Source organism: Salvelinus namaycush, chromosome 13, assembly GCF_016432855.1.
Source record: "Salvelinus namaycush isolate Seneca chromosome 13, SaNama_1.0, whole genome shotgun sequence".
NCBI lineage: Eukaryota > Metazoa > Chordata > Actinopteri > Salmoniformes > Salmonidae > Salvelinus > Salvelinus namaycush.
The window spans coordinates 5,892,431-5,920,042 of record NC_052319.1 but is presented as its reverse complement, the minus strand read 5'-3'; the positions used below and the strand labels follow the sequence as shown (position 1 = coordinate 5,920,042).

Genomic DNA, 27,612 nt, shown 5'->3' with positions numbered 1-27,612 from the left:
GCTGATATAAGACAGATAAAAAGGAGAAACTGACCCTTTTGACAGTATTACGAAATTCTGAGTATATAATGAGTACAGTGCTTCAGAGCTATTTTGTAATGTTCTGTGGATGCCGCACTGCCCTAGACATTTTGGGAAATGATCATAAACAACATATTTTGCAAAGAAATACATTAATGGAGTATCATATAGCAAGCTACAGGGTCATCCTCAGACTAATTTGCAACCATTATCACTTAAGGTTAACATGTATTCACTCCTTGGTTCAGCCTACATGCAGTATAATGTGCTTTTGTGATGTGTTTTAATGATTGATTGTGTTCACCATGAATGTTACATTCAATGATGTACCAGCACATTATCTTTCTCCCTCTTTGTCTGTTTTAATGCTTTCACGTTGCATTTTTTCCTGTTTTATCTCTCTCTCCCTTTTAAGCACAAGAGTCAGCTGACCTTGTACTCTTAATTGACGGATCTGAGAATGTTGGAGCGGCCAACTTCCCCCGCGTGCGCGATTTGGCTATGAAAGTCATTGAGGGCCTTGATGTGGGCAGGGACACAGTTCGGGTGGCCGTGGCTCTGTACAGCACGGACCCCGAGGTTCAGTTCTTTCTAAATACCTATGAGAACAAAGCCGCTGTCCTGGATGCAGTGAAGGCCATTCAGTTCACAGGCAGCAATGAGGCTAACCTTGGAGCCGCCTTGGAGAAAGTCGCTGAGAGCCTGTTGAGTCCGGCATCAGGGGGCAGGGCAGAAGAGGGGGTGCCCCAAGCTCTGGTGGTTATCAGTGCTGGACCGTCCAATGACGATTTCAGTGCGGGTGACAGGGCCCTTAAGGCAGCAAGAGTTATCACGTTTGGCGTAGTGGTCGGCGGCACGGCCACCTCCGAGCTGGAGACTATCGCCACAGACAAGAGCTTTGTTCTGTCGGCCCCCGATTTCAGGGCAGTGGCAAGCATGGGTGACCAGCTGCTACCATACGTTAACGGGGTGGCCCAGCGTACCATTGTCGTTCAGAATGAATTCACAGAAGGTAGGTAACCTCCATACAAGGTGGGAGTGGGTTGAGGGTTCATGGAACATTTTTATTTTGTGTGTCTTGTAGCTGACTGCATACTTTAGGTACTTTAAGAATAATACATTTCTAACACTTTACATGAAATCAAATCAAAGTGTGTTGGTTGCATACTCGGTTTTGCAGATGTCATCGCAGGTGCAGCAAAATGCTTATGTTTCTAGCTCCAACAGTGCGGCAATATCTAGCAACACAATAACAATACACACATAATCCAAAAGTAAAACAAATTACAACAAATTAACATATCAGAACGAGCGATGTCAGAGTCCGGAATATAAATATGTACAGTATATGAATAGCCATGACTAGAATAAAAGATATACCATATAAAGTGGGTAAAACAGTATTTAAACATTATTAAAGTGACCAGTGTTCAATGCCCATGTACATAGGGCAGCAGTCTCCAAGGTGCAGGGTATAGTACCAGGTGGTATCCGGCTAGTGACAGTTTCTAAGGTTCAGGGCAGGGTACTGGGTGGAGGCCAGCTAGTGATGACTGTTTATCAGTCTCTCGGGCCCAGCTTTGATGCATATGTACAATCTCCGTCTTCTAGATGGTAGCAGGGTGGCTGAGGTCTTGATGATTTTCTTGGCCTTGATCTTCTTGAAGGGGGTATACGTAATGCTGTCATGACACCTTACCTGTATGAGTGTTGCAATAACACTTTATTCAACATTATTCAAGAAAAATTTAAGTCCCTTAGAATAGCTTTTAAGTTTGTTCATTCGTAAAATGGAAACGTGTATACGCAGTACCTAACCCCCTGACACACCAAAGGGGCAGCCTCAAAGCGTTAGCTACCCGTTGCTTATGCTTTGCTCAAGGCCACAAATGGCAACACAACAAATAGTAATTTAAAGACCCAATATGTAGACATAGCTCCGCCATTTCCTGGTTACTAAAATTATAAAATGTTCGCCTGATTTCAGTTTCTGACCAAACAATTAATATACAGTGTAGGGAATCATTGTAACATCTAAAAATATCACATTTACAGCTGTTTATAGCTGGTTTATAAAACCAAAAGTAAAAAGACGCAAAAAATGAAATTTAAGGATAAGCATTGGAATAACATAGAAATACAGGACAGAGCGGATCTATTGTTTTTCAGACTACTGCTTTTAGTCCTTAATCAAAATAGTCCAGAACATATGAAATGGTAACAGGATAAACACACAACACAGGATGTTAAAGGAAATATATTAAACATTATATTCACAAAACCTGTTAAAATATAATATCAAATGATACAAACCCCCCAAAAATCAATTTTAATTCCAGGTTGTAATACAACAAAATAGGAAAAATACCAAGGGTGCTGAATACTTTTGCAAGCCACTGTACAAGGCATTATTCCAAGCATTATCACAGAAAGAGAGAGACAGAGACAAAGAAACCATGGCTTGTGCCATGGCCAATAGTTCATTGGAGGAAAGAAAGAAAAACAAAAAGAATCTCACCACAGCAGGTCAGGAACATAAGCGAAATAACAATTACTTTAAGAGCCTTTTATAATCATCTGAGTTGTTTGGATTCAAAATCTGAGTTATTGACCAATAGCATTACTATAAAGTTCATCTCCAATCAGATATCAGACCTACAGAATGTAACTGCTTCTCAGAGGTGAGAAAAGGGGGTTGGTAAGATCAACACAGAGAAGACTGAATTCCTGAGAAGACAATCAAACTTTTTGCATAGACTGTTGATAAGAAGAGTAATTTAGGGGGCTGCCGTATATATGTAATTGTGAGACAGCAGGTGCTTGACATCCGGGGTTTGAGGGTACACTCCTTATTTATCTCAATTGAATATATTGATCTAATTTTATATTGAAATAGTGGTAGATAACATTTCACAAATAGGACAATGCATTGTAATGAAAGTTATGACAAAAGACAGATAGGTTAGCATCTTGACTTGATTTCTAACTTAAGCCAGATTGACAATAAAAAACAAACCTAACAAGTGCACAAGCATTACAAAACTTAGTTTTAACTGAATACTGAAATACCGCAGTTTAGCCAATTTGGCTATTTAGATCATGTGTAATCAAACTAGCTGACCTACAAAAAAGCAACATGAGGTTTGGTATAGTTTAGTTACTGTAGCTGGTTAGATAAGCTTGCTGTCCCACTTGGATATACAGTAGATGTCCGCGTATTCGGTTAACTAGATCTTTACTTTACTGACTTTATTGTCCCCATGGGGAAATGTTGTTGCAGTATCATGTACATGTTAAACGTGGTGTTAATATACTGTAGAGAACAAATTGACAATACAAAATTCATAACAGTTACATACAGTATATTGTATACCAATGAAAGAGACTTCCCTGATGGCCTTACTGGGTGGATAGGAACATTAGCCCGAGCTCTTTAGGAGAGATATGACACCTGACAAAAATTATTGTCTAATTCTGTTTTTCCTGCTGGGGGGGTGCCCTATACCTAAACCCAGAGTGGAGTATTTCAGTCCAGGTACAGGGGGTGAGTTGGGTCTAAAATTATTTTGTGAGCCTTGATGGGGAGCCTGACCTTAAAGATCTCATCCAAGCCTGTCTGTTTGAATCTCAGCATATTTTTCTGTCTGACGGTGGCATTGCCAAACCAACAAACATTACACAAAAATGGTAAATGCTCTCAATGAAAGATTTGTAAAACAGAGTCAGTATAGTACAGTCAACATTAAAAAACCTTTGCGAAAGTACAGATCTACTGCAAATTTTATTAGTATTACACAATTACACTCTTCCCCTAAACTAGTTTCATACACTGGTGGAAAAAGTACCCAATTGTCATACTTTAGTAAAAGTTAAGATACCTTAATAGAAAATGACTCAAGTAAAAGTGAAAGTCACCCAGTAAAATACTACTTGACTAAAAGTAAAAAAATATTTGGTTTTAAATATACTTAAGTTTTAAAAGTAAATGTAATTGCTAAAATATATACTTTCAAAAGTAAAAGTATAAATCATTTGTAATTACTTGTAGTAAGCAAGCCAGAAGGCCCAATTTTCTCCTGGATAGCCAGGAGCAAGCTCCAACACTCTTACAAACGAGCATTTGTGTTTAGTGAGTCCACCAGATCAGAGGCAGTAGGGATGACCAGGGATTTTATTTTGGTAAGTGAGTGAATTGGACAATTTTCCTGTCATACTAACCATTTAAAATTTAACGAGTACTTTTGGGTGTCAAGAAAAATGTTATTGCATAAAAAGTACATTATTTTCTTTAGGACTGTACTGAAGTAAATTTGTAAAAAATATGAACAGTAAAGTACAGATATCCCAAAAAACGACTTCAAATAGGTTTTACTTAAGTACTTTACACCACTGGTAGCACAACATAAAATGAATCTAGAACACCTCCAAAATGGTACCATTCTGTAATTCCCAGAATGCTGTTCAGCTATGTTTGCACAATTTGCAGCAATTCATACTTCTCCAGATGTTACACCTTTACTAACATGAATTCTAACAAACCATTTTTTTGTGCCTTTCTTAAACATGGCATGCTTTGTGAATGCATTCATTCATGTTAACTATGGCCTTAATTAATTAATTGCATCTGTACTTAGGCTACCATTAAGGGAGTATCACAGCTGTATTAGCTTTATTTAGCTAATAATAGTTAGCTTTTATCAAAGCTTTCTCTAACATGTGTAATTGTATTTTCTCTTTCAGCCTTGGAAGTGGGAAAAAGGGACATCATTTTTCTCATTGACAGCACTATGGGTGCCACAACGATCAACTCTCTTCGTGAGTTTATCAAAAGGTTTGTTGACACCATGCCAATCGGACCGGACCAAGTGCAAGTAGGTGTGGCCCAGTTCAGCAATGCTGCCAGGCTTGAGATAGACCTGAACACATATGGATCCAAGGAGGACCTGAATGCGGCTCTGGGAAGACTCAAGCCAAGACCGGGACAAGTGGTGAACATTGGGGTGGCCCTGGACTTTGTGAGGACCAACATGCTGAGGGCTGACAAAGGGAGTCGTATTCAGCAGGGTGTGCCCCAGCTGGTGCTGTTGATGACCAGTAAAAAGTCCAGTGACAGTGTGGGGCAGGCTGCTAAGGCACTGCAGCGCATGGGGGTTCTGACCCTGGCTGCCGGCTCCAAGACTGCCGATGAGCAGGAGCTGAAGCAGATTGCCTTTGATGAGAGTTTGGTGTTCATGCTGCAGGACTTCCCCATATTGCTTCGCAACCCAGGGATGATTGTCTCTCTCCTCTCCACTCTATCTGGGGTTGTGGTGACTGAAGGACCCACAGAGCCAGGTAATGCTCCTCTCCTATTGTTATTATGATTCATACTAGCTATTAACATAAAATGTATACCTCACATGTAAGGTGGCATTTTCTTACCCCAAGACTCCAAAAGGCACAGGTGTTAAACTCATTCCATGGAGGGCCGAGATTCTGCAGTTTTTCACTCCTCCATTGTATTTGATTGATCAATTAAGGTCACTGATTAGTTAGGAACTCCCCTCACATAGGGCTTTATTCAAAATCATTGACATCTAATATTTGTACTTGAATATTAGAATAGATGTAATGATAGTTTTTTTCTCCCCTGTTTTTTTCCCCAGTGGTTGAAATTACAACAGTGCAGACCCAGAGAGTAGTCAGAGACATCGTCTTTATGGTGGATGGCTCTAGCTACATTGGGGGCGCCAATCTTCCATATGTGCGGGATTTCATTGTCGGCGTGGTAAACCTGCTGGACGTGCGGCCCGACAGGGTGCGCATTGGCCTTATGCAGTTTGCAGAGAACCCAAAGATCGAATTCTACCTGAACACGCACAACACAAAGCAAGATGTGCTGGCTAAAGTTGGTCAGCTCAGGCTAATGGGAGGGTCTGCTTTGAACACTGGAGCGGCTATGGATTATGCCCTTACCAACATGTTCCAGGCCTCGACTGGGTCACGTAAGAGGCAGGGTGTCCAACAGGTGCTTCTCCTGATCACTGGAGGCCCATCCCAGGATGAGGTGAAAAAGATTGCAGACAAAGTGGCCGTGGCAGGTGTACTGACCTTCACAGTCAGTGCCGGCCAGGCAGATGAGGCCTACTTGAAGACGGTCGCTTTCGTCCCAAACTTGGCTTACCATGAAAGCAGATTTTCTGGCCTACCAAGTGTTGTTGAACAGATCATGACTCCTTTGATTACTGTGGTCGGCGACACAGACATCTCAGTAACAGACATCCAAATAACCACGGAACCTGGTGAGCTTTATGTTGTATTTTAGCTTTTATCAGTACATTTTGGATTTAACAGTGGATATTAAATATGTAAACATTTAAAATGTTATGAAAGATATAGAACAAACTGCAGAATAATGCCATTGACTGACAAACCTGAAGGTCTTGTTCCCTTTCCTCTTTTCTTACAGCAGTTGTTGGAGGCGAGAGGGATGTTGCATTCCTGATTGACGGCTCAGATAATGTCCGAGCAGATTTCCCCTACATCCGGGACTTTATCATCAAAGTCATTGAGCCTCTTGATATTGGACAAGATAGAGTACGGATTTCAGTTGTCCAACATAGTGAGAGGCCAGCTCCCAACTTCTACCTGAATACATATAAGGATAGGGATGAAGTGTTAAGGGCCGTTAATGATCTAAGACTGGCCGGTGGAAGGAGTCTAAACACCGGAATGGCCTTGAAATTCATGAAGGACACTATCCTGTCCCCGGTTCATGGTAGCCGTGCGGCCCAAAATGTCCCCCAGTTTTTGATAGTTTTGACCGGAGGCAAGTCAAAGGATAGCGTGAAGGAATCTGCTAGCGCTTTAAAGACCGATGGAGTGGTACCGTTTGGCGTTGGTGTCAAGGATGCAGACCCTAAGCAAATCGAGGCCATTTCTCACAACCCATCCTTTGCTTTTAATGTGAAGGAATTCAGCCAGCTCAATATGGTACAACAAAGGCTCAATAGCTATGTGAGCCTTCCCAAGGAAGAGCTGAAGGTCATTCTGGACCAAGGTAAGCAAAAGTTTTTGTCATGTTCTGTATTGATGATGCTCTTTGTGCTGTGATGTGTTTTTCTTCTAAACGTGCCTTGTTTGTTGTGTCTTAGCCTTGGTTCATTCTCATGCTATCTCAGTTCATACTGATGCTGTGAAAAGAGATATTGTATTCCTGCTGGATGGTTCTGATGGCACAAGGAGTGGATTCCCAGCAGTGCGAGATTTTATTCAAAGTATAGTGGGTAAACTATCTGTGGAGGAGAACAGAGACAGAGTTTCTGTGGTTCAGTACGCTGACAAACCAGAGGCCAATTTCTATCTGAACTCTCACAAAACAAAGGATGCCATTATTAATGCCGTAAGTAAAATGAGGCACAAGGGTGGAAGGAGCCTAAACACTGGGGCAGCTCTCCAGTTTGTAAGACACCGTGTCTTTACTGCCTCCTCTGGCAGTAGACGACTGGAAGGTGTGCCCCAGATCCTGATCCTTTTGACTAGCAAGAAATCCAGAGATGATGTTAAGGGCCCTGCTGTAGCTCTTAAAGATCTGGAAATTGTGTCATTGGGGGTCGGAGTTGGGGACGCCAATGTCCGTGAATTGGAAATTATTTCCTTCCAACCTGGTTTCATATACCAGGTCACCGAGTTCTCTGAGCTGCCCACAATCCAGCCACAGCTTGTTGCTACGCTTAAAAGCCTGTCGAAAGACACCGAAGAATCAGTAGCTCCTGTGACACCTGGGATTCCTGATTTAGTAGGTAAGAACTTCAGCTTGGATCTGAGTATGCTAAATACAAGATATATACCATATTCTTTATCTTTGGAACAATGCTGAAGTTGAAGCATTGTAAATACATAGATACCTAAGCCTTTGGTAAACATAGTCTCAGTAGAGTATTTCCTGCTATGTCGATACATGTTATGCATTTTGGTGAAAGATGCTAGTATTTCGTTGCATGATTGAAAAAATTGTATTTTAAAATCCCTTTATTCAGAGTATTTATTGGCTTTTTATTCTCTTAAACCAAAACAATTTCCCCCCATTTCACTCTGTTCTCACTCTTTATTTACATTTACGTCATTTAGCATACGCTCTTATCCAGAGCGACTTACAGTAGAGTGCATACATTTTATTACATTTTTACATACTGAGACAAGGATATCCCTACCGGCCAAACCCTCCCTAACCCGGACGACGCTATGCCAATTGTGCGTCACCCCACGGACCTCCCGGTTGCGGCCGGCTGCGACAGAGCCTGGGCGCGAACCCAGCCCAGCCTGGGCGCGAACCCAGAGACTCTGGTGGCGCAGCTAGCACTGCGATGCAGTGCCCTAGACCACTGCGCCACCCGGGAGGCTTTATCTCTTACCTCAACCATGTCTGGAGAAACTATGCCAACTTCTTTTGAAAAGATTGTTCCTTGTTGTTCTGCTTGTGATGATACCTTTCAGAACAGTAGTTTAGTGCTCCCAAAACCTGCATACACTATTCCAGATTCTCATACAACCTTGCAGATATGCATGTGAATGTGTATTGAGACAGACAACTAACCACAACTGTAATTTTGCAGTCATTTCTTCTGTCAGTGATATTTTTCCACTGATATGTCTGGTGTTCCGATTCAGCTTCAAACATTCCTAACAATGTTTCATTTTTTTTTTACATTTACATGCCTTTTTAATTTTTTTGAAACTTTATTTAACTAGGCAAGTCAGTTAAGAACAAATTCTTACTCACAATGACGGCCTACATGCCTTTTCTATATTATATTTGTTAGTCAATGTATTCCATTTTTATCTATCTTCACTACTAAGTTGATACAGAGAGCAGCAAAAGGGATATAGTGTTCTCGTTGACTCCAGAAATGGATTGCCTGCCATTAGAGAGTTTATACGAAGAATGGCCAATGAACTTGACATTGACGGGGACAATGTTCGAGTTGCTGTTGTGCAATGCAGAGACGAGGCTCTGCAATACTTCCACCTTAAAGCTCACAAAACCAAAAGGACTGTCATCTACGCTGTTAGAAGCCAAAGGCATAAAGGAGGATGACCCCGCAACACTGGAGCAGCTCTTCAGTTTGTTAGGGACAGTGTTTTCACTGCCTCGTCCGGGAGTCGGCATCTGGAAGAGGTTCCCCAGATTTAGTTTTTGTTAACTGCTGGAGAGTCTAATGATGACGTCACAGCTGCTGCATCTGATCTGAAACATCTTGGGGATCTTTCTTTTTCCATTGGGATGAAAAATGTAAGGCAAGAGGAGCTTCGAAGCATTGCCTACTCTTCCAGATTTATTTTCAACCTACCCGTCTTTGGGGAACTTTTGTCCATACAGCCGGAGATCCTTGCCTTTGTCCATTTTGTCCAATATACACCTACTCATAATTATACAAACACAACATCAGAGATGGTGCTGGGAGGGTTACTGTTTTGCAAAGACATTTCTATTGGCATACAAATTCCAAATCCCCGCTTTCTTGTTCCACATTCCAGAAACGTCATGCTTTTCTTGATGGTTTAAAATCAGGAAACTGTGCTTTTCTGGTCCTTTCAGTTTAAGCTCTTTCTTTTTTCTTTTTTTCCCCCTTTTTCTCCCCAATTTCGTGGTATCCAATTGTTAGTAGTTACTGTCTTGTCTCATCGCTACAACTCCCATACGGGCTCGGGAGAGACGAAGGTCGAGAGCCTCCGAAACACAACCCAATCAAGCCACACTGCTTCTTAACACAGCGCGCATCCAACCCGGAAGCCAGCCGCACCAATGTGTCAGAGGGAAATTATTATTAAAAAAACAATTATACAGTATATCATTGTCTAGTTGATTTACACTAGTTTAGATTCTCCGCTGTCTTAAGCATACAATCTTCGTCTTCCTTCATGGAAGGAGAGTTTGATTTCACATCTTGACATATTTTTCCTAAAACTGAAAAATCTCGCTCTACAAACTTTCTTAAATATTTTGTCATTTGAGACCTATTTAAATCCCTTTAATTTCACATCCTATTTCTTTGTATTCTTGCATTGATGAACATGGTTACAAGGCTTGGCTATATTTATAGAGCTATGTAATGACCTGAAAGTCATCATAGTTAAAATATATACAGTATAATGGATAATATTTCTGACCATGTGTTTACTACATTCTATTGATATGCCGTCCTTGTGCATGTATTAATGCATATCTGCCTGACCTGGTATCTGTCATGGTTTTACTATTAAATAGGTCATTTAATGTTTTCTTTTGTTGAATTAGATGCTGCACAGAGAGACATAGTGTTCCTTTTGGATGGGTCTGATGATACTAGGAGTGGATTTCCAGCAATGCTTGGCTTTGTTCAAAGAGTAGTGGAAAACCTCAATGTTGGAGAGAACAAAGATCGAGTTTCTGTGATACAGTACAGCAGAAATCCAGAGGCCCATTTCTTACTGAACACATATCCAGAAAAACAAAGTGTTCTAAGTTCTATCCGAAGCCTAAAGCACAAAGGGGGTAGACCACTCAACACTGGTGCAGCCCTGCAGTACGTAAAGGACAACGTCTTTACTTCCTCCTCTGGAAGCAGAGGCCAAGAAGGCGTCCCTCAGATACTGATACTGCTGAGTGGTGGCAGATCTCAAGATGATGTCGGAGGTGCTGCTGTTGCTTTGAAACAGGACAGAATTGTACCATTCTGTATTGGTACAAGGAATGCAGACATATTAGAGCTCCAAATAATAGCTCGTTTCCCCTCCTATGCTCTTTCTGTCCCTTGGTTCGATGACCTTGAAAGCATTGAACAGCAGCTTTTGTCACTTGTAAAAAGGGTCCCTCGTCAGCCAAGAGTTTATCAACGAACTGTAGTAGGTAAGGAGTTATTTCTCTACCTCTCTCCATTAGCCATTTAATCTGTCACATTTCAGGTTGCTACCTTATTGCTGAAAATAGCTGGATGTCTTACTCAGTACATTCATGATACTATTTTAAGCATGCCTGGTGAAAAATGTAGCTATCACTTTCTAGTCACAAATATACATGTACATGATCTTTCTTTATCATTTTACCTGCAAATTACATTTTATTCATATGAATCTCTAGATAAAACTGAATCCAAACAACGGGATGTTGTTTTTTTACTGGATGGCTCTGATGAAACTCTAAATGGATTTGAGGCTATGCGTGACTTTGTGCAAAGAGTAGTGGAGAAACTCACTGTGGAGGAGAACAAAGATCGAGTCTCTGTGGTCCAGTATAGCAGAGAACCAGAGGCCCAATTCTATCTGAACACTTACACAACAAAGGAAGATGTTGTTGACGCTGTAAGAGGCCTGAGGCACAAAGGAGGGAGACCCCTCAACACTGGGGCAGCTCTCCAGTATGTCACGGACAATGTCTTTATTGCCTCCTCCGGAAGCAGACGCCAAGAGGGCATCCCTCAAATTCTGGTTCTATTGAGTGGGGGAAGGTCCAATGATGATGTTAGAAATGCTGTTACAAACTTGAAAGAAATTGGTGTCATGGCAATAGTGGTTGGAGTGAGGAATGCCGATATACTTGAGCTTCAAACGATTTCATATGAACCTAGCTATGCTTTCTCTGCTACACATTACAACGATCTCCCAAACATTCAACAGCAAGTAATATCTGCTGTTGAGAGAGTTGAAATGACCGCTACTAACTTGCCGACAACATTAATAGGTAAGACTGCAATCATCAGTTATGCTGTAGTTGGTCAATTCAGTTAGTATAATATTGATGTATTTCATTTCACAGTTTATTGAATTCCCTTAATGTATATGCAAAATGTTATTAACCCATTTTATAAATGCTTATAGATGCATCAAATGATACCAGGAGGGACATTGTATTTTTACTTGATGGTTCTGATGATTCCCGAAGAAGATTTCCAGATATTCAAGACTTTATTCAGAGAGTTGTGGAAAAACTCAATGTAGATGGGAACAAAGATCATGTGTCTGTGGTTCAATACAGTGACACAGCAGAGGTCAATTTCAAGTTGGGTATGCATTCAAAAAAAGATTTAGTTCTTGATGCCGTAAGAGGTCTGAGGCACAAAGGAGGAAGTCCTCTAAATACTGGAGCAGCTCTCCAGTACGTGAGCGGCAATGTGTTTACTGCCTCCAATGGAAGTAGAAGCCTGCAAGGTGTTCCACAGATACTGATACTGCTGAGTGGTGGAAGATCCAGAGATGATATCAGAACCCCTGTCACAAAGCTCAAAGAAATGGGAGTCATTTCAATTGGTATTGGCACAGGAGATGCCGACACACTTGAACTACAAACGATATCTCATGAACCTAGTTACGCCCTTTCTATTACTGATTTCGAAGACCTTCCCACAATTCAGGGAGAATTGTTGTCATTGTTAACAGCAGTATCCCATCAACCAGTGCCAACTGCCCCTACCATGCATTTTGGTAAGCTGTAGCCATTTCTATTTTTCTGTAGTGGGATGTGTTCTCTGTGTTCTGGTAAAGGATCTTATCTATGTTATTACATGTCCTTTGAGGAAAATATAGATGTGTGTCTAAGGTGTTTCTCCTTAAAAGAATAAGGTTATGCTAGCAATGACCTTGCTTCTGTGCCCTCTCAGAAAAGTGTCTTTCCTTTCTCTCTGCAACCATTCTTTACCTTCATTTCAGAATCTGACAAAAAGGATGTTGTATTTCTCATTGACGGATCTGACGACTCTAGTACTGGCTTTGCTGGGATTCGCCGCTTTGCAGAGAAAGTAGTGGAGAGTCTTAATGTGGAGGAAAATGGCGACCGGGTGGCCCTTGTTCAGTACAGCCGGGATGCCACACCCAATTTCTATCTGAATTCATACTCTTCGAAAAATGATGTGCTTAATTCAATAAGATCCATGAGGCACAAAGTTGGAAGACTCCTCAACACTGGCACAGCCCTGCAGTTTGTGAGAGACACTGTCTTTACTGCTTCAGCTGGAGGCAGACGTGCAGAGGGTGTGCCTCAATATCTATTTGTTTTCAGTGGTGGGAGATCTAGTAATGACTTAAGGGGACCTGCGCAGTCATTGAGAGGGGATGGAGTAAGAACATTTAGCTTTGGAACAAGGAATGCTGATACATTGGAGTTACAAAGCATATCTTTTACACCAGCACACTCTTTTTCTGTTGCCAATTTTAACGAGCTTGACGGGATACACTCTTCCGTGGCTGCTGTAATGAGTGGTGTTAAGGAAACACCTGATATTTCAACTGTCCTTGGTAAGATTATTAAGATACTCTACCGTTCAAGTTTGGGATCAGTTAGAAATGTCCTTGTTTTTGAAAGAAAAGCACAATTTTTGTCCATTAAAATAACATATAATTGATCAGAAATACAGTGTAGACATTGTAAATGTTGTAAATCTACATAGGTGTACAGCAGCCCGTTATCAGCAACCATCACTCCTGCACATTGTGTTAGCTAATTCAAGTGCAAACTGGCTCTAACCAGTAGAGAAAGAGGAGTGGGAGGCCCCGGGGCACAACTGAGCAAGAGGACAAGTACATTAGAGTGTCTATTTTGAGAAACAGATGCTTCACAAGTCCTCAACTAGCAGCTTCATTTAATAGTACCCGCAAAACACCAGTCTCAATGTCAACAGTGACGAGGCGACTCCAGGATGCTGGCCTTCTAGACACTCTAATGTACTTGTCCTCTTGCTCAGTTGTGCCCCAGGGCCTCCCATTCCTCTTTCTATTCTGGTTATAGCCAGTTTGCGCTGTTCTGTGAAGGGAGTAGTACACAGCATTGTACCAGATCTTACATTTCTTGGCAATTTCTCGCATGGAGTAGCCTTCATTTCTCAGAACAAGAATAGACTGATGAGTTTCAGAAGAAAGTTATTTGTTTCTAGCCATTTTGAGCCTGTACTCAAACCCACAAATGCTGATGCTCCAGATACTCAACTAGTCTAAAGAAGGCCAGTTGTATTGCTTCTTCAATCAGCAGAACAGTCTTCAGCTGTGCTAACATAATTGCAAAAGGGTTTTCTAATGATCAATTAACCTTTTAATATGATCAACTTGGATTAGCTATCACAACGTGCCATTGGAACACAGGAGTGATGGTTGCTGATAATGGGCCGCTGTACGCCTATGTAGATATTCCATAAAAAATCTGCCATTTCCAGCTACAATTGTCATTTACAACATTAACAAAGTCTACACTGTATTTCAGATCAATTTGATGTTATTTTCATGGACAAAAAAATGTGCTTTTCTTTCAAAAACAAGGATATTTATAATTGACCCCAAACTTTTGAACGGTAGTGTATATTTCACTGTCACTTAAGGATTTTTTAATCAAAGATTGTAATACATTTACAGTAGTTTACTGAGAATGTATTACAAATCACAGTATTAGAGAGCAGCATTGACATACTGTTGAATACAAAACCATTTGATTTCAGAACAGATGTGCAGTATATATGGACCTAATTATTATTTTTGCTCATTTCAGACAATTCCACTTTGTTGACATCAGATATCCAAATGGTGGATGGGGTCGATGTTGTATTTCTACTTGATGGATCTGATAAGATGCGAGAAAGTGTCCAATCAATACGTGATTTTCTTGGCCAATTTGTTGAACATCTAGAAATTGGGCCTGACAAAACACATGTTGCTGTGATCCAGTACAGTGACAAACCCACCACTAATTTCCTATTGAACACATACTCATCGAAGAGTGATATCCTGGCACAAGTACGCAATATCAATATTGAAGGAGGAAGGTCCCTCAACACTGGGGAAGCTCTTGATTTTGTTAAAAACAATATATTTACTGCCTCCTCTGGAAGCAGACTCCAAGAGGGCATTCCTCAGATCCTGATACTGCTAAGTGGGGAGAAATCCCAGGATGATGTTCTGGTTCCATCTGAGAGTCTGAAGGCAGCTGGAATTGTGCTTTTGACTGTTGGGGTCAAAGACGCAGATGGAGCGGAGATGCAGAATATTGCGTACAGTCCTAATCAGGCATATATTCTCAGAGAGTTTTCTGACCTCTCTCTTGTTAGACAGCAGTTACTCTCAGCAATTGTCTCTCACAAAGATGCAGCAAGACCAGGCTTAGGTGAGTGAAACAGAGTACAACATCAAGCGATTTCTTGGAAAATATTTATAAAATAAGTTGTTTTTCAATCATTAAAAAAAATAAATATAGTATGTAGCTTATACTGTAGCATGAAATGTATATTATGTACCGTGCACAATTTGCTGATTTTAGTTGAATTTTTCATTCTAGTTCAAGGCCCCAGTGTGAAAAGAGACATTGTTTTCCTCCTTGATGGATCTGATGATGTTAGGAGTAGATTCACAGAAATACGAGAGTTTGTTGCGAAAGTGGTGGAAAAGTTTGATGTGGACCAGGGAAAAGATCAAGTTGCTGTTGTGCAGTACAGCAACAGTGCAGCAGTGAACTTTGACCTGAATGCGTACAAGACTAGAGATGATGTGCTTAAAGCAGTCAGAAATCTAAGACCAAAAGGCGGGAGGCCTCAATATACTGGCACAGCCCTCCAGTTTGTGAAGGACAATGTCTTTACTAATAATGCTGGAAGTCGACGTCATGAGGGTGCTCAACAGATCCTAGTGCTGCTGACTGGTGGCAGATCTAGAGATTCTCCTCGAGGTCCTTCCAGGGCACTCAAGACTTTGGGGGTTGTAACGTTTGCAATTGGATCAAGGATGACTGATTTGGTTGAAATGCAATCGATATCATCTCTTCCAAATTATTCTTATTCAGTCCCGGATTTTGCAAACCTTCAAAACATCCAGAAAAATTTGGAGACACATCTTGCTCAAGTGAGACCACAAGAGGAAACTAGAGTTGGTAAGAAATATTAAACTGTACTGGCGACTTACTGTAAACGTTGATTCTCTTTATTTGATTTTTGAAAAGAACAACATCAATTATTTAAGTTTTAAACAGGTCATATGTTTTTTATTGAATTGTTTCATGTATTGCATTAATTTATGGTTTATTGGACAGTGGAAACAGTGGAAACAGTGGGAAATGACGGAAATAGGAGAGATATTGTGTTTCTTCTGGATGGATCAGATAACACCAGAAAAGAATTCCCAGCAATTCGTGATTTCCTCCACAAAATCATTGAAAATCTCAAAGTGGAAGAAAACAATGACAGAGTGGCAGTGGTACAATTTAGTAACTTGGCAGTGGCACATTTTTATTTGAATTCATTTCTGAGAAAGGAAGACATGTTGAACTCTGTGAGGGGACTCTCACATAAAGGAGGAAGACCCCTTAATACTGGAGCAGCTCTGAAGTTTGTGAAAGAAAATGTCTTAACAAGCTCCTCTGGGAGTAGACACTTGGAGGGGGTGAAACAAATACTAATTCTGATTAGTAGTGGACGGTCAAGAGACAATGTGGATGCACCAGCATCTGCTCTCAAGGAGCTTGGTGTCTTGGTGATTGGAATTGGAACAAGGAGCTCTGATAGCAGAGAATTACAAAAAATATCCTATGACCCCAGTTATGCTCTTTCCGTGTCTGAATTTGCTGACCTCCCCAACGTCCAACAGCAGCTTCTTTCTGCTATGAGCACTGTCATTGTACAGGTCACAACCATGACACCAACAATTCTAGGTAAGAAAAATATGGTCTTGATCAGATCCATTTGCACTCTTACATCAGGATTTGAGTATTTGATAGCTTTGACATTTTAGGTAGATGCCTCCCGAGGCCTTTCATGTTGGATTTATTTCGTACCTCTCTAGGAATGTTCTCTATGATAGCACTCAGTCCAATGCACACATTGCCACTTTCTTTGAATGGTTGTTTGAGATTAGGGAAAGGGATGACTGTCATGTGAAGGAAGCAGCTTTGTCCTGTGTTTCCCTTACCTATGCATCATTTAATAAAACTCTTTTTCTGAACATTCACATTCTCTAGTTGAGAGTCAGGCTCCCAGGAGGGATGTCGTGTTCTTGCTGGATGGATCTGATGGCACTAGGAGTGGATTCCCAGCAATGCGGGACTTTGTTCAAAGAGTAGTGGAGACACTCGGTGTGGATGAGAACAAAGATCGCGTGGCTGTGGTCCAGTACAGTAGAGATCCAGCCGCCCAATTCTATCTGAACACATACACAACAAAAGGAGAGATTCTGGACACTGTAAGAGGTCTGAGACACAAAGGTGGGAGACCTCTCAACACTGGAGCAGCTCTCCAGTACGTGAGAGACAATGTCTTTACTGCCTCCTCCGGAAGTCGACGCACTGAAGGTGTTCCACAGTTACTGATTCTGCTGAGTGGTGGAAGGTCCTCTGACAATGTTGACACTCCAGCTTCTGCTCTGAAGGAGCTTGGGGTCTTGATCTTTGGAATTGGAACAAGGAGCTCTGATAGCAGAGAATTGCAGAGGATATCACATGATCCCAGTTACGCTCTGTCTGTCTCTGACTTCACTGACCTTCCAAACATCCAGCAGCAACTTCTGTCCTCGGTGGAGGCAGTTGTTATTGACGTTACGCCAGAATCGACAACAGATTTAGGTATGTGTCATCACTGTTAATTGAGAGTCAGGAAGTGTTAGTAAAATGTCAGCTGAGTCTTAGAAACGACGGTGTAATTTGACCACAAGCCCCACATTTCAACAGTCTGATTAACATAATCTATTTATTTTCTCAGTTGATCATGACACCTCCAGAAAGGATGTGGTATTCCTTGTGGATGGTTCTGATGGCACAAGGAATGGATTCCCAGCAATGCGTGATTTTGTTCAGAGAGTAGTGGGGAAACTCAATGTGGGAGGAGACAAAGACCGCGTTTCTGTTGTCCAGTACGGTAGAGATCAAGAAGTTAATTTCTATCTGAACACATACACCACAAAGGAGGACATTCTTAACACTGTGAGAAGTCTGAGGCACAGAGGAGGTAGACCCCTTAACACTGGGGCAGCCCTCCAATACGTAAGGGACAACGTCCTTACTGCCTCCTCTGGAAGCAGAAGCCAAGAGGGCGTCCCTCAGATGCTGATACTGCTGAGTGGGGGAAGGTCCAGTGATAATGTTGACATACCAGCTTCTGCCCTGAAAGAGAGTGGGGTCTTGATCTTTGGCATTGGAACCAGAAATTCCAGCAGAGAGGTTCAAAGGATTGCCACTGATCCTAGTTTTTCCCAGTCTGTTTCTGAATTCACTGACCTCCCCAGCGTCCAGGAGCAGTTTTTCTCCTCACTCATAACTGTACAAGTTGAGGCCATACCCATAACCCCGACAGTCATAGGTAAGAACGGATGCGTTATCTAGGACAACTAAAGCAACACACATATTTCAGTCTCAGGTTCATTGAAGCAATGTTAACATATTTTCTGTTTTGTTTCTGAAACTCTTAGTGGACCAAAGCATTGCCAGAAAGGATGTAGTATTCCTGCTGGATGGTTCTGATGGCACTAGGAATGGCTTTCCAGCAATGCGTGACTTTGTTCAAAGAGTGGTAGAGAAACTCACTGTGGAGGAGAACAGAGATCGAGTCTCTGTGGTCCAGTATAGCAGAGAATCAGAGGCCCACTTCTATCTGAACACTTACACAACAAAGGAAGACGTTGTGGACACCGTAAAAGGCCTGAGGCACAAAGGAGGGAGACCCCTCAACACTGGGGCAGCTCTCCAGTATGTCAGGGACAATGTCTTTATTGCCTCCTCCGGAAGTAGGCGCCTTGAAGGTGTTCCACAGATTCTGATACTGCTGAATGGTGGAAGGTCCTTTGACAATGTAGATACACCAGCGTCTGCTCTCAAGGAGCTTGGTGTCTTGGTGTTTGGAATTGGAACAAGGAGCTCTGATAGCAGAGAATTACAAAAAATATCCTATGACCCCAGTTATGCTCTTTCCGTGTCTGAATTTGCTGACCTCCCCAACGTCCAACAGCAGCTTCTTTCTGCTATGAGCACTGTCATTGTACAGGTCACAACCATGACAACAACAGTAATACCAACAATTCTAGGTAAGAAAAATATGGTTTTGATCAGTTCCATTTGCACTCTTACATCAGGATTTGAGTATTTGATAGCTTTGACATTTTAGGTAGATGCCTCCCGAGGCCTTTCATGTTGGATTTATTTCGTACCTCTCTAGGAATGTTCTCTATGATAGCACTCAGTCCAATGCACACATTGCCACTTTCTTTGAATGGTTGTTTGAGATTAGGGAAAGGGATGACTGTCATGTGAAGGAAGCAGCTTTGTCCTGTGTTTCCCTTACCTATGCATCATTTAATAAAACTCTTTTTCTGAACATTCACATTCTCTAGTTGAGAGTCAGGCTCCCAGGAGGGATGTCGTGTTCTTGCTGGATGGATCTGATGGCACTAGGAGTGGATTCCCAGCAATGCGGGACTTTGTTCAAAGAGTAGTGGAGACACTCGGTGTGGATGAGAACAAAGATCGCGTGGCTGTGGTCCAGTACAGTAGAGATCCAGCCGCCCAATTCTATCTGAACACATACACAACAAAAGGAGAGATTCTCGACACTGTAAGAGGTCTGAGACACAAAGGTGGGAGACCTCTCAACACTGGAGCAGCTCTCCAGTACGTGAGAGACAATGTCTTTACTGCCTCCTCCGGAAGTCGACGCACTGAAGGTGTTCCACAGTTACTGATTCTGCTGAGTGGTGGAAGGTCCTCTGACAATGTTGACACTCCAGCTTCTGCTCTGAAGGAGCTTGGGGTCTTGATCTTTGGAATTGGAACAAGGAGCTCTGATAGCAGAGAATTGCAGAGGATATCACATGATCCCAGTTACGCTCTGTCTGTCTCTGACTTCACTGACCTTCCAAACATCCAGCAGCAACTTCTGTCCTCGGTGGAGGCAGTTGTTATTGACGTTACGCCAGAATCGACAACAGATTTAGGTATGTGTCATCACTGTTAATTGAGAGTCAGGAAGTGTTAGTAAAATGTCAGCTGAGTCTTAGAAACGACGGTGTAATTTGACCACAAGCCCCACATTTCAACAGTCTGATTAACATAATCTATTTATTTTCTCAGTTGATCATGACACCTCCAGAAAGGATGTGGTATTCCTTGTGGATGGTTCTGATGGCACAAGGAATGGATTCCCAGCAATGCGTGATTTTGTTCAGAGAGTAGTGGGGAAACTCAATGTGGGAGGAGACAAAGACCGCGTTTCTGTTGTCCAGTACGGTAGAGATCAAGAAGTTAATTTCTATCTGAACACATACACCACAAAGGAGGACATTCTTAACACTGTGAGAAGTCTGAGGCACAGAGGAGGTAGACCCCTTAACACTGGGGCAGCCCTCCAATACGTAAGGGACAACGTCCTTACTGCCTCCTCTGGAAGCAGAAGCCAAGAGGGCGTCCCTCAGATGCTGATACTGCTGAGTGGGGGAAGGTCCAGTGATAATGTTGACATACCAGCTTCTGCCCTGAAAGAGAGTGGGGTCTTGATCTTTGGCATTGGAACCAGAAATTCCAGCAGAGAGGTTCAAAGGATTGCCACTGATCCTAGTTTTTCCCAGTCTGTTTCTGAATTCACTGACCTCCCCAGCGTCCAGGAGCAGTTTTTCTCCTCACTCATAACTGTACAAGTTGAGGCCATACCCATAACCCCGACAGTCATAGGTAAGAACGGATGCGTTATCTAGGACAACTAAAGCAACACACATATTTCAGTCTCAGGTTCATTGAAGCAATGTTAACATATTTTCTGTTTTGTTTCTGAAACTCTTAGTGGACCAAAGCATTGCCAGAAAGGATGTAGTATTCCTTCTGGATGGTTCTGATGGCACTAGGAATGGCTTTCCAGCAATGCGTGACTTTGTTCAAAGAGTGGTAGAGAAACTCACTGTGGAGGAGAACAGAGATCGAGTCTCTGTGGTCCAGTATAGCAGAGAATCAGAGGCCCACTTCTATCTGAACACTTACACAACAAAGGAAGACGTTGTGGACACCGTAAAAGGCCTGAGGCACAAAGGAGGGAGACCCCTCAACACTGGGGCAGCTCTCCAGTATGTCAAGGACAATGTCTTTATTGCCTCCTCCGGAAGTAGGCGCCTTGAAGGTGTTCCACAGATTCTGATACTGCTGAATGGTGGAAGGTCCTTTGACAATGTAGATACACCAGCGTCCTCTCTCAAGGAGCTTGGTGTCTTGGTGTTTGGAATTGGAACAAGGAGCTCTGATAGCAGAGAATTACAAAAAATATCCTATGACCCCAGTTATGCTCTTTCCGTGTCTGAATTTACTGACCTCCCCAACGTCCAACAGCAGCTTCTTTCTGCTATGAGCACTGTCATTGTACAGGTCACAACCATGACAACAACAGTAATACCAACAATTCTAGGTAAGAAAAATATGGTTTTGATCAGTTCCATTTGCACTCTTACATCAGGATTTGAGTATTTGATAGCTTTGACATTTTAGGTAGATGCCTCCCGAGGCCTTTCATGTTGGATTTATTTCGTACCTCTCTAGGAATGTTCTCTATGATAGCACTCAGTCCAATGCACACATTGCCACTTTCTTTGAATGGTTGTTTGAGATTAGGGAAAGGGATGACTGTCATGTGAAGGAAGCAGCTTTGTCCTGTGTTTCCCTTACCTATGCATCATTTAATAAAACTCTTTTTCTGAACATTCACATTCTCTAGTTGAGAGTCAGGCTCCCAGGAGGGATGTCGTGTTCTTGCTGGATGGATCTGATGGCACTAGGAGTGGATTCCCAGCAATGCGGGACTTTGTTCAAAGAGTAGTGGAGACACTCGGTGTGGATGAGAACAAAGATCGCGTGGCTGTGGTCCAGTACAGTAGAGATCCAGCCGCCCAATTCTATCTGAACACATACACAACAAAAGGAGAGATTCTCGACACTGTAAGAGGTCTGAGACACAAAGGTGGGAGACCTCTCAACACTGGAGCAGCTCTCCAGTACGTGAGAGACAATGTCTTTACTGCCTCCTCCGGAAGTCGACGCACTGAAGGTGTTCCACAGTTACTGATTCTGCTGAGTGGTGGAAGGTCCTCTGACAATGTTGACACTCCAGCTTCTGCTCTGAAGGAGCTTGGGGTCTTGATCTTTGGAATTGGAACAAGGAGCTCTGATAGCAGAGAATTGCAGAGGATATCACATGATCCCAGTTACGCTCTGTCTGTCTCTGACTTCACTGACCTTCCAAACATCCAGCAGCAACTTCTGTCCTCGGTGGAGGCAGTTGTTATTGACGTTACGCCAGAATCGACAACAGATTTAGGTATGTGTCATCACTGTTAATTGAGAGTCAGGAAGTGTTAGTAAAATGTCAGCTGAGTCTTAGAAACGACGGTGTAATTTGACCACAAGCCCCACATTTCAACAGTCTGATTAACATAATCTATTTATTTTCTCAGTTGATCATGACACCTCCAGAAAGGATGTGGTATTCCTTGTGGATGGTTCTGATGGCACAAGGAATGGATTCCCAGCAATGCGTGATTTTGTTCAGAGAGTAGTGGGGAAACTCAATGTGGGAGGAGACAAAGACCGCGTTTCTGTTGTCCAGTACGGTAGAGATCAAGAAGTTCATTTCTATCTGAACACATACACCACAAAGGAGGACATTCTTAACACTGTGAGAAGTCTGAGGCACAGAGGAGGTAGACCCCTTAACACTGGGGCAGCCCTCCAATACGTAAGGGACAACGTCCTTACTGCCTCCTCTGGAAGCAGAAGCCAAGAGGGCGTCCCTCAGATGCTGATACTGCTGAGTGGGGGAAGGTCCAGTGATAATGTTGACATACCAGCTTCTGCCCTGAAAGAGAGTGGGGTCTTGATCTTTGGCATTGGAACCAGAAATTCCAGCAGAGAGGTTCAAAGGATTGCCACTGATCCTAGTTTTTCCCAGTCTGTTTCTGAATTCACTGACCTCCCCAGCGTCCAGGAGCAGTTTTTCTCCTCACTCATAACTGTACAAGTTGAGGCCACACCCATAACCCCGACAGTCGTAGGTAAGAACGGATGCGTTATCTAGGACAACTAAAGCAACACACATATTTCAGTCTCAGGTTCATTGAAGCAATGTTAACATATTTTCTGTTTTGTTTCTGAAACTCTTAGTGGACCAAAGCATTGCCAGAAAGGATGTAGTATTCCTGCTGGATGGTTCTGATGGCACTAGGAATGGCTTTCCAGCAATGCGTGACTTTGTTCAAAGAGTGGTAGAGAAACTCACTGTGGAGGAGAACAGAGATCGAGTCTCTGTGGTCCAGTATAGCAGAGAATCAGAGGCCCACTTCTATCTGAACACTTACACAACCAAGGAAGACGTTGTGGACACCGTAAAAGGCCTGAGGCACAAAGGAGGGAGACCCCTCAACACTGGGGCAGCTCTCCAGTATGTCAGGGACAATGTCTTTACTGCCTCCTCCGGAAGTAGGCGCCTTGAAGGTGTTCCACAGATTCTGATACTGCTGAATGGTGGAAGGTCCTTTGACAATGTAGATACACCAGCGTCTGCTCTCAAGGAGCTTGGTGTCTTGGTGTTTGGAATTGGAACAAGGAGCTCTGATAGCAGAGAATTACAAAAAATATCCTATGACCCCAGTTATGCTCTTTCCGTGTCTGAATTTACTGACCTCCCCAACGTCCAACAGCAGCTTCTTTCTGCTATGAGCACTGTCATTGTACAGGTCACAACCATGACACCAACAATTCTAGGTAAGAAAAATATGGTTTTGATCAGTTCCATTTGCACTCTTACATCAGGATTTGAGTATTTGATAGCTTTGACATTTTAGGTAGATGCCTCCCGAGGCCTTTCATGTTGGATTTATTTCGTACCTCTCTAGGAATGTTCTCTATGATAGCACTCAGTCCAATGCACACATTGCCACTTTCTTTGAATGGTTGTTTGAGATTAGGGAAAGGGATGACTGTCATGTGAAGGAAGCAGCTTTGTCCTGTGTTTCCCTTACCTATGCATCATTTAATAAAACTCTTTTTCTGAACATTCACATTCTCTAGTTGAGAGTCAGGCTCCCAGGAGGGATGTCGTGTTCTTGCTGGATGGATCTGATGGCACTAGGAGTGGATTCCCAGCAATGCGGGACTTTGTTCAAAGAGTAGTGGAGACACTCGGTGTGGATGAGAACAAAGATCGCGTGGCTGTGGTCCAGTACAGTAGAGATCCAGCCGCCCAATTCTATCTGAACACATACACAACAAAAGGAGAGATTCTCGACACTGTAAGAGGTCTGAGACACAAAGGTGGGAGACCTCTCAACACTGGAGCAGCTCTCCAGTACGTGAGAGACAATGTCTTTACTGCCTCCTCCGGAAGTCGACGCACTGAAGGTGTTCCACAGTTACTGATTCTGCTGAGTGGTGGAAGGTCCTCTGACAATGTTGACACTCCAGCTTCTGCTCTGAAGGAGCTTGGGGTCTTGATCTTTGGAATTGGAACAAGGAGCTCTGATAGCAGAGAATTGCAGAGGATATCACATGATCCCAGTTACGCTCTGTCTGTCTCTGACTTCACTGACCTTCCAAACATCCAGCAGCAACTTCTGTCCTCGGTGGAGGCAGTTGTTATTGACGTTACGCCAGAATCGACAACAGATTTAGGTATGTGTCATCACTGTTAATTGAGAGTCAGGAAGTGTTAGTAAAATGTCAGCTGAGTCTTAGAAACGACGATGTAATTTGACCACAAGCCCCACATTTCAACAGTCTGATTAACATAATCTATTTATTTTCTCAGTTGATCATGACACCTCCAGAAAGGATGTGGTATTCCTTGTGGATGGTTCTGATGGCACAAGGAATGGATTCCCAGCAATGCGTGATTTTGTTCAGAGAGTAGTGGGGAAACTCAATGTGGGAGGAGACAAAGACCGCGTTTCTGTTGTCCAGTACGGTAGAGATCAAGAAGTTAATTTCTATCTGAACACATACACCACAAAGGAGGACATTCTTAACACTGTGAGAAGTCTGAGGCACAGAGGAGGTAGACCCCTTAACACTGGGGCAGCCCTCCAATACGTAAGGGACAACGTCCTTACTGCCTCCTCTGGAAGCAGAAGCCAAGAGGGCGTCCCTCAGATGCTGATACTGCTGAGTGGGGGAAGGTCCAGTGATAATGTTGACATACCAGCTTCTGCCCTGAAAGAGAGTGGGGTCTTGATCTTTGGCATTGGAACCAGAAATTCCAGCAGAGAGGTTCAAAGGATTGCCACTGATCCTAGTTTTTCCCAGTCTGTTTCTGAATTCACTGACCTCCCCAGCGTCCAGGAGCAGTTTTTCTCCTCACTCATAACTGTACAAGTTGAGGCCACACCCATAACCCCGACAGTCGTAGGTAAGAACGGATGCGTTATCTAGGACAACTAAAGCAACACACATATTTCAGTCTCAGGTTCATTGAAGCAATGTTAACATATTTTCTGTTTTGTTTCTGAAACTCTTAGTGGACCAAAGCATTGCCAGAAAGGATGTAGTATTCCTGCTGGATGGTTCTGATGGCACTAGGAATGGCTTTCCAGCAATGCGTGACTTTGTTCAAAGAGTGGTAGAGAAACTCACTGTGGAGGAGAACAGAGATCGAGTCTCTGTGGTCCAGTATAGCAGAGATTCAGAGGCCCACTTCTATCTGAACACTTACACAACCAAGGAAGATGTTGTGGACACCGTAAAAGGCCTGAGGCACAAAGGAGGGAGACCCCTCAACACTGGGGCAGCTCTCCAGTATGTCAGGGACAATGTCTTTACTGCCTCCTCCGGAAGTAGGCGCCTTGAAGGTGTTCCACAGATTCTGATACTGCTGAATGGTGGAAGGTCCTTTGACAATGTAGATACACCAGCGTCTGCTCTCAAGGAGCTTGGTGTCTTGGTGTTTGGAATTGGAACAAGGAGCTCTGATAGCAGAGAATTACAAAAAATATCCTATGACCCCAGTTATGCTCTTTCCGTGTCTGAATTTACTGACCTCCCCAACGTCCAACAGCAGCTTCTTTCTGCTATGAGCACTGTCATTGTACAGGTCACAACCATGACACCAACAATTCTAGGTAAGAAAAATATGGTTTTGATCAGTTCCATTTGCACTCTTACATCAGGATTTGAGTATTTGATAGCTTTGACATTTTAGGTAGATGCCTCCCGAGGCCTTTCATGTTGGATTTATTTCGTACCTCTCTAGGAATGTTCTCTATGATAGCACTCAGTCCAATGCACACATTGCCACTTTCTTTGAATGGTTGTTTGAGATTAGGGAAAGGGATGACTGTCATGTGAAGGAAGCAGCTTTGTCCTGTGTTTCCCTTACCTATGCATCATTTAATAAAACTCTTTTTCTGAACATTCACATTCTCTAGTTGAGAGTCAGGCTCCCAGGAGGGATGTCGTGTTCTTGCTGGATGGATCTGATGGCACTAGGAGTGGATTCCCAGCAATGCGGGACTTTGTTCAAAGAGTAGTGGAGACACTCGGTGTGGATGAGAACAAAGATCGCGTGGCTGTGGTCCAGTACAGTAGAGATCCAGCCGCCCAATTCTATCTGAACACATACACAACAAAAGGAGAGATTCTCGACACTGTAAGAGGTCTGAGACACAAAGGTGGGAGACCTCTCAACACTGGAGCAGCTCTCCAGTACGTGAGAGACAATGTCTTTACTGCCTCCTCCGGAAGTCGACGCACTGAAGGTGTTCCACAGTTACTGATTCTGCTGAGTGGTGGAAGGTCCTCTGACAATGTTGACACTCCAGCTTCTGCTCTGAAGGAGCTTGGGGTCTTGATCTTTGGAATTGGAACAAGGAGCTCTGATAGCAGAGAATTGCAGAGGATATCACATGATCCCAGTTACGCTCTGTCTGTCTCTGACTTCACTGACCTTCCAAACATCCAGCAGCAACTTCTGTCCTCGGTGGAGACAGTTGTTATTGACGTTACGCCAGAATCGACAACAGATTTAGGTATGTGTCATCACTGTTAATTATCTTCTTATGGGCAGGTGAGACGGTAGCGTCCCACCTGGCCAACATCCGGTGAAATTTTTTGAGCTTGAAATTCGAACTACAGAATTATAAATATTTAACTTTCATAAAATCACAAGTGTGATACATCAAAATAAAGCTTAACTTCTTTTCAATCCAGCTGCTGTGTCAGATTTCAAATAGGCTTTACGGCGATAGCACACCATGTGATTATCCGAGGACAGCTCCCCGCATACAAAAGCATGAAAAACATATTTCAAGCAGGCAGGTGCGCCACATATTTCAGAAAATGCGATATAATTAATGCCTTACCTTTGATGATCTTCTTCTGTTGGCACTCCAAAAGGTCCCAGATACATCACAAATGGTCCTTTTGTTTGATAATGTCCTTCTTTATATCCATAAAAACTCAGTTTAGCTGGCGCTCTTCAGTCAATAATCCAACCAGTTTCCCTCCATCAAAATGCATACAAAATGAATCCCAAACGTTACTAATAAACTTTTCCAAACAAGTTAAACAATGTTTATAATCAAACCTTAGGTACCCTAATACGTAAATAAATGATCAAATTTAAGACAGAGAATCGTTATTGTCTTTACCGGGGATAAATA

General features: G+C 42.7%; 1 protein-coding gene across 1 annotated transcript in view; it reads left to right on the top strand.

The window, feature by feature from the left end:
- Positions 1–522: 522 nt before the first annotated feature.
- LOC120057734 (collagen alpha-3(VI) chain-like) overlaps positions 523–27,612 on the top strand; it is a 72,978-nt gene continuing 45,888 nt past the window's right edge. Inside the window, exons 1-16 of the mRNA XM_039006215.1 lie at positions 523–1,033; positions 4,762–5,355; positions 5,667–6,302; positions 6,470–6,597; positions 6,973–7,060; positions 16,040–16,213; positions 16,964–17,206; positions 18,406–18,720; positions 19,324–19,923; positions 20,766–21,080; positions 21,684–22,283; positions 22,420–23,016; positions 23,126–23,440; positions 24,032–24,274; positions 25,474–25,788; positions 26,380–26,622. Coding sequence (XP_038862143.1) covers positions 523–1,033; positions 4,762–5,355; positions 5,667–6,302; positions 6,470–6,597; positions 6,973–7,060; positions 16,040–16,213; positions 16,964–17,206; positions 18,406–18,720; positions 19,324–19,923; positions 20,766–21,080; positions 21,684–22,283; positions 22,420–23,016; positions 23,126–23,440; positions 24,032–24,274; positions 25,474–25,788; positions 26,380–26,622 — 5,917 coding nt within the window. The remainder of the gene's footprint in view (positions 1,034–4,761; positions 5,356–5,666; positions 6,303–6,469; positions 6,598–6,972; positions 7,061–16,039; positions 16,214–16,963; positions 17,207–18,405; positions 18,721–19,323; positions 19,924–20,765; positions 21,081–21,683; positions 22,284–22,419; positions 23,017–23,125; positions 23,441–24,031; positions 24,275–25,473; positions 25,789–26,379; positions 26,623–27,612) is intronic.